The sequence below is a fragment of the Gadus macrocephalus genome, chromosome 3 (assembly GCF_031168955.1).
Source record: "Gadus macrocephalus chromosome 3, ASM3116895v1".
Taxonomy (NCBI): Eukaryota; Metazoa; Chordata; class Actinopteri; order Gadiformes; family Gadidae; genus Gadus; species Gadus macrocephalus.
Window position 1 is genome coordinate 22,451,071 of NC_082384.1, and position 11,995 is coordinate 22,463,065.

The window sequence follows — 11,995 nt, forward strand, 5'->3', positions numbered from 1 at the left end:
TTGTCGAAATATATATACAGTGGCATTGTTTTTTTTCTGCCAGCACATTATGCAGCACAGTACACCAGTGTTATTTAGAAAAAAAGTACAAATTTTATTTCATTTTTTTTTTCATCCATAAGGCCTGTTTATCCAGGTTTTTATAAACAAAATATAACAGCATTTCAGGGAACAGGACAGGTGAACAAAAATAAATCAGAAATATTAAAATGTTTCCTCATTTCGGAGGATAAAAAAAAAAGCAAAAGAACAACAGCTGCTCAGGTTTGGTAACGGAAAAGAACTGCTTCTTTTTCTTTCTTTTTTTTTAGAAATGGCAAAAACAACACCTTCGGTATCCTTGATTGGGGCAGCATAAAACATCAAGTGCTTCGTATCAATCATCTGGTATCTGGCCCAAAGGAGAGGAGTGCTGCCACACACAGACACATTAAGAGGGAGCCGTCGCCGCCCCAGCCTCAGCCCTGACTGTTAAATTTGAACATCTCTCCAATAAAGATATAAAACCGGCTAAGGCTACGCTTAAAATATGTACATAGAATCTCCCACCTCTCGTGGTTTTTAAAGAAAAAGGGTATATAGTATGACAGAGAAAAGCATGAAGGGCCCCCCAACCGGTGTGAATGTGGCCCCTAGCTGGACCGGTGGCCACACGTTGATGGTGAGACATGGAGACGTAGGAAGGAAGCAGCCCAGGCTTCCAGGGGAATGAGCCATGACAGACCTATAGAGCACCCACTGACGTAACCCCCCCCCCCCCCCCCCCGAAAACAGGTTCACACGGCAACGTGACGTACATGACCAAACAAAGAACGATAAAGATTCAAATAAATGGAATGTTTACAGCATCAAGTCAGCGTATGAAAACAGGAGCGATACATGGCCACATTCCCCGGGCGGGATTCCAGTTGGACAACAGAGACGCAGGATATAAGGGGGAGGGGGGGGGGGGGAGTGGGTCTGCTGTCTGCAGGCGGGGGGGAAGGGGAACAATCTCATTTTCAGTGCAGTGCACTGAGCAGACGACACAAATAAAAACAATAACTATTCAACGGTGCCCTTTCGATAGGTCCACACACCACCCATTAAAAGCACCTCTTTTACCAACCACATTTTTACCTATTTTCATTGTTTGCATTGTTTTCCAGGATACCTAGACGTGGCTCAAATTCAAAACGGAATAAATTGATTCGTAATGTAGTTTTAGGTGTAGGTTTGGCTCTCTGCGCGTTTGCCCACCAGAGACGGTTGACTGTTTTCCAGCTCTGGCACATTCAAGCCGAGATTAATCTCCTCCTCAAGAGCGATAAAAGACTACATATGAAGATGTTACCATCAGTTTCGTTAACCCTCCCTGCCAGTGCACTAGGTAGTGTAAGGATAAACAAATAGGGGGTCTCCCTTAGTGCTCCGAAAAGCACTATATAGACCCAGAGCACACAGAAGGTACAACGTTACATTCTAAGATGTAAGCAAGAGATGCTTGGTAAGTACATGTCTAGAAACGGTGCATAGATGATCCCTTCCTCATTTCAAACAGTCACTGGAGATGGAATTGCATAAATGCCCAAAGCGAGTGCATAGTCACAACGGTCCAACATGTCTGAGATGCTCAGCCGATGCTTTTTAAAGAGGCCTTGTTTAAACGATAAAACCTGGGACCCGATTTAGTTAGATTCCAAATAAATGCGTCCCGTTTTTAATCTCAATGGTTCAGGGGGTATGGTATGTTTATGTTCTTAACATACGTCATTATTTGTAGCAGAAGAGGGGACAGATTTCTGGATGAACCAGCTTCGATTATGTGTATAGCTGTGTGTGTGTATCTATAGAGAACAATATCTGACAAGCAATCTGAAGATTAATAACCATTCCAGTTATCTAGCCCAAGGCCGCGTCTCGCATCGACAATATACACTAAGTCAGTTGTTTAAGTCAAAGAGCGAGACACTCCCGCCACATACATTCAGTAACACTGCAAAACAAAGAAGGAAAAGCCCCTTCTTGACTTGATTGATGGTTTAGCTTAATCTTACTCGTTACATCCAAAACACAGGATCAAACATGGATCAATTTGGTTTGAGTCCATCAGATGAATCGTTGATTCCTAGTTTTCTTTTTGTTGAGCTTCATCCACTTTATCGCAGCTTAAGCCAGCAGGGTGGCACACATGAGGCCAGACGAAGGGGGGAAATAAGTGCACCCCTCTGAACGCACCCTCAGCACTTAGGGGCTCAGCCTGCCCCGAGCTGTATTACATTCAACTCTCCGTCGAGTCTATTCATTTGCAGCACACACATAATACTGTCAATGAGTATACTGGAGCCGGGCAGCGCTGACGCCACGATTGTAAGTAGCACGTGATGAGATATTAAATGAGATATTAAATGAAACAAAAAAGGACGGAGGATTGAAAAGTATCTTTTTTTGGAGGAGGACGACTGGTTTCGCTGACGGTTTTTTTTCTGCTCTAGCATCAAGCAGCTTCGCAACAGTGCAGGAAAGAGGGAACACCTCCGAACACAAACTTACGTTTATTGGGTTCGCGAAGTTGCACTTCCCGGTTACTTAGCGGCTCATTTAGCCGCTGGAACCGGTTCGTTAACCGTGTAAACAAATTAGAATTGGTCAACGAGGAAATTGTCTTCCGAAGGACACTGGTGCTTACAGTGGAGTTGTCCTGGTTTCCAGTACGAGGGAAATACGTGACTTAACAGTGAGTGTGTGTGGGGGGGGGGGGGGATAACGGATCGTCTAAAAAAAATAACTTGTTCGCGTCAAGAGGCAACTACAGTGTGTGTGTGTGTGTGTGTGTGTGTGTTTGTGTGTGTTTGGTGTGTGTCGGTTGGCGCGTGTTTGTGTGCGCGCGCGTCTAATGCAGCTTTTGCATGCAAGCCACGGGTCAGTTCATCGAGCGCTCCTCCCCCTCAGTGTCAGTGTCTGTGTCGGAGCAGGTGGTGTCCATGGCAACGTGGGCGGGGCTGACGATGACCGCCCGCCTCTGCTCCTCCTCCACGCTGCACCTCCTCTCCTGGGTGCGTTCGATGTGCTGGATGGCCTTGAGGGAAGCACACAACCGTTAGTCATCTCTCGCTGGCTCCCGATGTGACATTTTGAACACACACACACACACACACACACACACACACACACACACACACACACACACACACACACACACACACACACACACACACACACACACACACACACACACACACACACACACACACACACACACACCAGCAGCGTCCGCTGTTAAAAGTTCACGTTTAAAAAAAAACGAAATGGTGTGTCAAGTCATGAGCGACCCTTAAGGCTTAGTTATGGTTCCATGTCTCCGCAACGCAACGGGTGTTAACGGAACCATTACGCCCTTGCGGACCCTCCTTGCGTCCACCCCAAGGGCCTGACGTGCGCCTCCAAAAACGGGTCGACGCTGCAGCAAGGGCTGTGATTGGTCCGCTCACTGAAACCCGACGCAGAACCAAAATAGGTTCACGTCCGCGTCGGAGCGACTGCCTGGTCATTGCGTTGCGTCAACGTGGAGCCATAACTAAGCCTTTGGTATTTTGGTATTTTGTATAGCACAATCTCACACCGACGCGACACGCGACTAAAAAGGTGGACGTGCGTGCAGGGCTCTCCTCGTACCTGCACAATGGTGTCCAGGTTCTGTCTGGACGTAGACACAGTGCTGGTCTGGGCGCTGGGGCTCAGCGTTACCACGGTGACGTGATGATGCGGGTGCTGGAGTAGTGTGGGGGCCGGGACGATGACGGTGGGGTGGTGGGTGGGGGCTGGAGGGGTGGGCGGGGCCTTGATCTAGAACAGACAGTGACTTGTTAAAGAAAGTTATTTTCTTGTTTTCCCCCCAAAAAATGAAAGGCACCAAAAAGAAACCAAAATTAGGGCGTTACATTATTTCACGCCGTGCTCTGCAGTCATGTGCTTATCAGCCGGGGCGCCCTACTTGCCACTTGATTGGCATCGCAGACTTTTCATTCAATCCGACACCTCAGCTGACTGGAGATCAACTGACAAGATATCAGGTCAGCCAAGGTCTGACCCAACGGTTGAACATGAAAAGTTAACATGGCCCCAAATCTTCCACTGAATCCCAATCCCTTACTGCTCACAGGTTCTGTGGAGCCCGGGTCTTGCCTTGTTTATGTAGCCGGCTCATCTGCTGGGAACTGTATACTATGGTATGGCATGACTGTTTACGCTACCGCTCTGGAGAGGGGGGGAAGCCCCCTCTGCTTCCAGATAGGACTGGATAAAACAAATGAGAACAGCTGTTGCGCCAATAAGTCTGACACAGCCTGCATGAGGTAACGGCTGCCCACGTCTGGACACGCTGGGAGCGCACCTCAAAAGGTGGCTCAAGGTTGTTCAGTATAGTCGCTGCCGCTACATACATTGAAATACTAGCCTCACACGCGCAATGCTGGTCCACTAAAAATATCTCAAGGGCGATGTTTTAAGCCCAGCCGCTCATTTGCGTGGGAACATAGACAAGCCATTGCCAAGTACCCACAATGTTTAAATGATGTGTGTGCGCGCGCGTGCGTGCGTGCGTGTCTAATGTACCTTGGGGCTGTGTGCGTGGTTCTCGGTGGTCTGCCCGTGCATCTGCTGCAGCCGTAGCAGGGTCTGGCTCTGCAGCTGGGCCTGGGCTTCCAGCTCCTGGGTGATGACCTTCAGCCGCTCCGGGTGCAGGTGGTTGCCTAGCGTGTGCACCTGGGAGCAATAAGGCGGAGGAACACACGCACTTAGAGCCAGCGCAGCAGGAAGACTGTGATGCGCTCGGACCGATTCTCTTAAAAAGGAGATTAGCGGTCGGTCTCTCCAGGCTTCTCAAAAACAACCGTTACCAATAAAAGCACAAACGACTTCCTTGTACTGATTCCTCCGGGGAGCTTTTAATGTGGTTAACCTTCCGCCATGTTTACAACGGCCATGGAGTACTTTAATCTTTGTGATGAGTACTTGTAGGGCGATTCTCTGTTACATTGTGCAAAGAATCCCTACTGACAAACATGTTTTTATATACCGTTACTCTTAAAGGCTACTTTATATCTGTACTATGCATTTATTTATCAGACTCTATGCGAATTGCACATCACTTGCACACATAAGCACCTGTCACGTTAACCAGACATCTGACACTTAGCCTGGCAACCACGTTTATATAGGCTATATGTCTTATGTGTAGGGATTTCTTGGGATCTGTTGTACCAAGCCCTGGGTGGGTCGTCGTTATGTACTGTCATGAGCACACTGAGACATATCCCTAGCAACTTGTACAGTTATATAGCAATAAATTATTGAACCTCGATCTTGATTCCAAAAGACAATTGTCTCTGTGTATCCTTTTAGACCAGGCGTCTCAAACTCGCGGCCCAAGGGCCCATTGAGGCCCACGGGATGATATTTTGTGACCCCCTACTTGACAACAAAGTTTAGTGTCAGTGCGGCCCGCGCGTTGTTGTCAAACGCACATTTTTACTGAGTGGCTCGACAACAGTCCAGACAAAAGCCAAAGGACACTAAAATGTCCCGGTTTCCATCAACCGCTATGAAATGACCCTGTTGTCAGCGATTACATAGCCAACGTGGTCTAATGATAGCCCAATCATTAACTTAGATTGGGTCAGTTGTGCTCCTTTTTTTTGTGGAATACTTGATGCGGCCCAGCCTGACCCATACTCTACCTCCAGCGGCCCCCAGGTAAGTTTAGTTTGAGACCCCTGGTCTACAATGTACTCTACCTCGAAAAGAAAATGATTGGATAGTGCCCTTTTAAAGTATAAGGGTAAATGTGTGTTTGTGAGCGTGCGTGTCTCACCTGCTCCTCCAGCAGCAAGCGAGCTGACCGCTCCTTGCCCAGCTGCTGCCGTAGCTCCAGCATCTCCCTCCGAAACTCCTCCCCTTTTTCTTCCTCCTGAGCGTCGGGGGAGCCAATCCCCTCGTCCTTCTCGTCCGCTCGCCTCCTCTTGGGCGACGAGCTGCTGAACTCCTTGGGGAGAGAATGGTGCACCATCTGGTGTTAGGTTCTGACCCGGTGCCGACCACCAAAGAAGATGCTCCTCGACACTCCGTCATTGACCTAATGATCCACGCGCCACCGTACCTGGATGAACCGCTTCAGCTGGTTGTTCTGTTGCAGCAGCTGGGTCTTCTCCTGCTCCAGGGCGAAAATGTAGTCCGACGTCTGTTGCAGGATGGCTGCCTGGTTGGGGCAAACGCGTAGGTTTAGATCAGGGCTTTGACTTTTGCCCAAAAATCATATTCGAAGTTCATTTGTTTATTAATATTCAAATATTTATTAATAACATTTTGACCATTAAATGCCTTCAGTAAGACCTGGATTGGGCTACGCGAGGTTTGCTTACCGGCGTTGCTATGGTTACCGGTCTTGCGCGTTCCAACGGTTTATTAGGTTTCTAATAAATCGCTGTCTAATCAATACTTCATTCACTGCCTCTTCCGTGGACGTTACAATATTATGAACGGACTGCGTCGGGTTCTCCGACGTCTCTCCCTCTCGGCCTGCCCATAACAGGTTCCAATATTAAGGGCTGCCTAATATTCCTTCGAATTTTGATTTATTTTTTGATATTCTAATTATATTCGAATGACGAAGTTCGGAGTCAAAGCTCTAGTTTAGATGGAGAATTAAATTCACAGGTCAAACATGCATCATGAGCATGAAAGGCACAGACACGTTTTTCCAAACAAACACCCCCATGAGCTCAACACACCGCGAGCTCACGACCCAGCAGCACTGTGTCGAGTGTGCGTGCTCTTGTGGGCCGTACCTTGCTGAGCTTCTCGCCGTCCGTGTGGGGCAGGAGGGACTTGAGGGACTGGAAGCCGGCGTTGATGCTCTGCATGCGCCGGCGCTCGTTGCTATTGGCGATCTCACGGCGAATACGCCTCTCCTGGTCCTGAGCCGTCTCTGGGCTGAGGGGAATGTTGGCCAGGCTGAGAGAGGGGGGGGGGGGGGGGGGGAGAGAGAGAGAGAGAGAGAGAGAGAGAGGGGGGGGGAGTCAAGACAGTGCCACAGAGAGAGGGGGATTCAAGACAGTGCCACAGAGAGAGGGGGAGTCAAGGCATTTCCTCAGAGAGAGAGAGAGGGGGAGTCAAGGCATTTCCTCAGAGAGAGAGATAGAGAGGGAGTCAAGACAGTGCCACAGCGAGAGGGAGAGTCATGGCATTTCCTCAGAGAGAGAGATAGAGGGGGAGTCAAGGCATTTCCCCAGAGAGAGAGATAGAGGGGGAGTCAAGGCATTTCCTTTCAGTTTCCTTGTATTGTGAAGGCCAAGAAAGGTCAAGTGGGAAAGTTTAGTTTCAATTTGGTGCCCAGTTCATACAGAATCTTACAAGTTTGGAGTTGACTTTGCATTTTTGTCTTATTTGTAGGGATTAATTGCAATTGTTTTCGGACCGAAAAAAAACATTAGTTTGTTGACTCCAGTACATGCACTTCCTCCTCACCAGAAAAGCCTTTATCCAAATGTTGACCTGCTAAAGAGGTCAGCTGTCACTCCTCCACTCAGCGCTCTACACCTCTGACCCCGAGTTATGTGGTCACAACTATTTCTTCAAGGAAAAACAATGGGTGAACCATGATGGCCAAAGAGTAACCCGTTAACCTGATTTTCCTGATCTTTTCAGTTTGGTGGATATTTTGTAAGAGGGGTTGGTAGGGCAACAATGCCTGGTTGGACAGGCAACCCTATGGCTGTCTGAAACAAAACAATAAGTTATAGCTGAGACTGCCTTTGACCTATATCTGGTTACATATGCTGTTTGGGTCACAACATTTCCCAGATAGGGCTTACTATCACTGCGCGGTTCTGCATTCACTTTGAAAACAAATAAACGTTTGTAATGAAGCCAATGTGATGATTGACTTCCTAATGTTATTACTATACAATAAAATCCAAGCTTTTCCCTGACTAGGGGGCACGATATGAAAGCCCTAGAGGGTTGCATGTTATTACGGTAACAGACTTGAGACAACATGAGAACATGACATGAAGTTGTAGACTGTTATTCATCCAGCCTCTGAATTGGCATGAAGCGCGCGCGCACACACACACACACACACACACGCACACGCGTGTGTGTCTTATCATATCAGCCAGAGTAAGACAGATTGGGGGGGGGTACGGATGGTTTTACTTGGGATACTTGGTTCGTATTTAAAGAAGGATATAGGAATAACGTGTGGAACAGTCTACGTTTACTGCGCGCATATGGTCATTCACAAATGTTGCTGAGTCACATGTGCGCGCCTCGTCGAGGGGTTGCGTTTATTGACGCACGAGTTGCAATAGGCTTAACAGTAACAGTCACTCTTTAAGAAACGGGAGAAACACAAACGAACTTCCATTCCTCGTTTTCCCATTCCCTCGGGTTCGGACTGAAATCGAAAGCAGCATCGACGTGCTGCTGCTACTACTAGGCAAGTAGTATCACGCAATAGGACTGAAATGTGACACCAGCAGGCCAGCCCCTTGGCACCGAGAACAATGCCTTTTCCGTACACTCGGGAGCTAGTTTTGGTCAATGGCTAATCGTACTACTTTCAACCACACAAGACGTGCAAATCTCGAATTCAAACCACGGGAATGTGTGCGTTAGTGTAGTTCGTGTGGAAGGAAAGCGGGCGGGCCGGCGAGGGGAAACAACAAAAGGCATGCGAAAAGCACCAGCCGTGTTACATTCTCCACACGACACACACCGTGGACCAGCATGGCTGCGCAGCGCTAGCCGAGCAGCTACACGGGCAGGGCTCCACACCGTGGCCCCGTTCCGCCCCGCCAAGGGTCGCTAAACGTGAGGGTTGAACCCGGGGGAACATGAAACACCGTGATTAGTGTTCGGTGGACCGCTTAGCGGTTGTTTGACACGTTATCCCCCGGATAAACCGTGTCGAACACGGGGGGGAAAAGTGTATAGCGCCAAAGCGGCGTGCAGCACGATAACAACCACGTGGTTGGTGTTGCGCCCGACATAAACGCATCCATTTCGCGGTGTTTATTTACGTTTTCAACACCCGTTCGCGGTGTGGTGCGCGTCGATAGTCGCGCCGCTTCGGGTTATTGATAAGTGCCGCCATGGTCGGCGGGGGCACGAAAAGGAGTATTGACAACCATGTTGTGGGTTTACCAAATGCGGGTGCTAACGGCTAATAAGCTAACCCACTTCCGATCCCGATTGCCGCCAGCAACAATCAATGCACGGCGTGTAAATAGGGCGATCTCACGTCGGATACATACCTACAGAGCCCCCCGATAACATCCTTCTCCGATTTCTTGAACTGCTGTAAGGAAGGGATCTTCTCTGTCGGCATCATGAAATATTCCATGCTTCCGAAGCCCCCCTTGAGAAATCTGTGTTGTTTTCCCCGCCACGAACCGCTTATTTAAGAAGAGGTGTTGATTATAGAAGCTTCCTATTCACCCTGTTTAGGTGCATAGTTTAAATCCTAAAAAACAATCGCGCTCCTGCGTTAAAGGAAAATAGAGAATCGGAATGCCTTGCTGTGTTGCAGCCACAGCTGATGGGGATCCTCCAGTGCGTGTGTGTGTGTGTGTGGCTCTTTGCCTCCGCCTACTACGTGTGTTTGCAGCTGATCTGTCTCGAGGCGGGAAACAGCTGGTAGGAATCAAGTTGCTCTCTGTTTTCCGGAAAAGTAGACAACGCACAAAGGAGTCCAGTGAAACACGGCTGTTGTGTGGCGCCGTGTGGATAGGCTTAGCCAATCTAGAATACACATGTTTAATACCTACATTGGATAGCTCATAATATGCACAAAAAAAAAATGTTATGTATGATATTTGCTTTTTCATTTGATGGCCCCCTTTGGGGGACAACACTATCTTGCAAACATAAGCAAACACGAATTTATGGTTCATCAATAAACACAACAACAGTTAATAATGAATTAATAATAGTAATAGTAGAATGCCACTTATGATTTGGTTGTGTCTGAGCTGGTGACACACTTACCAGGCCCTTACTCATTAAAATAATAGTGGAATATATAAAATATATGTATAATAATCATATATAAAATATATGTATAATAATCATGATAAATAAAAATCCACCTCTTGTTTATTACATTTACATTAGCAGACGCTTTTATCCAATGGTTACGGTTCGTCCACCAATCTGTCCAGTGATCTGAGAGGTCTATCCTGAAACCAGAAGACCTTTTATAAATGAGCCTCCATCTGAATCTGTTTGTTGTTTAGGTTTTGATTTGACGGTTTTGTTTTTCGGATTAGGGTTAGGGTTATGCTTCTAATAATTCTCAGTATTGTACATATAGGCTTTGACTGTGTTCTTGTATTGGTGTTTATTTTCTTCTACTTTGAAACCCTTTTCCTTCATCGCTGATAATAGCTTGAAAGTAATGACGGAGCTACAAGAGACACATCCATATCAGCTCTCTACCAATATTAAAAAAGAAAACAAGGGGCTTTCCTCAAATCAACCCCTCACTGCAAAGCCAAACACTAGAGCCATGGGAATGTATACTCTGATCCTAAATATAGTTATAAGCGTCAAATAAGTAATATATCGAGATTCACATTGCCCCCCCATGACCACTTGCCTCTTCATCTTATGCACCTGGAACAAACGCCTTTTCTGCAGTCTCCTCCTCAGATGTCAACAACAACACTAAAGCAGAAGGATTGCGTCACCCCCTTCTTCAACTCTGGAATTTGTCCCTCCTCCTTGTACTTGTAAATAAAAACTTCATAAAGTTTGATTGAATTGTAAAATCCAGAAATGAGCCATAAAACCGCAGAAAGAGAAAGAAATAGTAGGCTATTTTATATTGTTGAAATGGTTAGATCGAATAACCACTAGATGGCAGTGAACTATCAATGGTACTTAAATGTTTGGGTCGGTTCTAACAAATAGCCTACATCTTAACTATCAGCAAAGAATATGCCGTCCTTATTTGCTGATAGATAAGCCCATCATATAGACACATATTTAGCTATATATTATGGTGTATGATAGAAAGAAAACACAAATTCCAATTGGCCCAAACAATGTTGGAACTTCCATTGACTTCTATGGCTTTTTGGGTTGACTATGCACATCAAAATACGAACGTGCATATGTTTCACAACAAACCTTTCGAATGGCTGGTGAGCAATCATATATGTATTTTCTGCAAAAACGAATAGCCTACTAAGCCTCAACAGCTGACGGCTTGGTTTTCTGGAGAAATATAGCCCAACAGACGCGAAAGGTTCAGAAAATATTTATCCGTCTTAACGCATTGAACAGCATAATTGCAATAGAAAGCAAAACAATATAAACATGCACAGCAAATAATTATAATCTCAAATTGAAGAAGTGCACCCATTATGGTCGTACGTCAGAGCCCGTCCTTTGATCCGGATGTGGCGTTATAGGTCTGTGGGGACGAGCACTGTCTGGTAGACATAAACACCCGCGCGTTGTGATCACCAAATCCTACAACTCTGGCCATACAGCCTTGACCCAATGCCTCCACGAACACATCGACACGAGCCTCCCACGCACACTTGGCCTACAAAAATTCACAACGTATGCTTTCTAGTGTACCAGGTCGTTCTGGTGAGGACATTTGGGCAGTTTTGCCCTGCTTTCACAGCTTCCAGACTATGCAAATTAATTTAATTTTATGATTCTAAATTATTTCATGGGGATTTCCTAAGCAAATTTGGCCAAACGCAGCATACCTATAGGGAGAAATCGGCCAAATCCATTGTTGGTTATACCTTTCCTTTGTATAGATGTCATTTATTTGCTATAAACCACGCAAGATATAGTCCATCAAATGTACGTTTCTATGCAAATCCATGTTTTTACCATCCTATTAAATCGAAGATAATTTAGCGTAACGCGATGGAAAACATCATTGGTGGTATTTCAAAGACACTACACAGAAAGAATTTAAGAGAATGGACGTGAA

At 46.6% G+C, this 11,995-nt stretch overlaps 1 protein-coding gene across 1 annotated transcript; it reads right to left on the reverse strand.

The window, feature by feature from the left end:
* Nucleotides 1-70: 70 nt before the first annotated feature.
* tfap4 (transcription factor AP-4 (activating enhancer binding protein 4)) lies at nucleotides 71-9,666 on the reverse strand. The gene is made up of 7 exons (XM_060048031.1): nucleotides 9,294-9,666; nucleotides 6,825-6,990; nucleotides 6,137-6,235; nucleotides 5,852-6,022; nucleotides 4,594-4,743; nucleotides 3,655-3,825; nucleotides 71-3,058 (listed from the first exon to the last, which is right to left on the reverse strand). Exons 1-7 carry the CDS (start codon nucleotides 9,380-9,382, stop codon nucleotides 2,903-2,905), a joined length of 1,002 nt encoding a protein of 333 aa, XP_059904014.1. The 5' UTR covers nucleotides 9,383-9,666; the 3' UTR covers nucleotides 71-2,902.
* Between the last annotated feature and the right edge of the window lie 2,329 nt (nucleotides 9,667-11,995).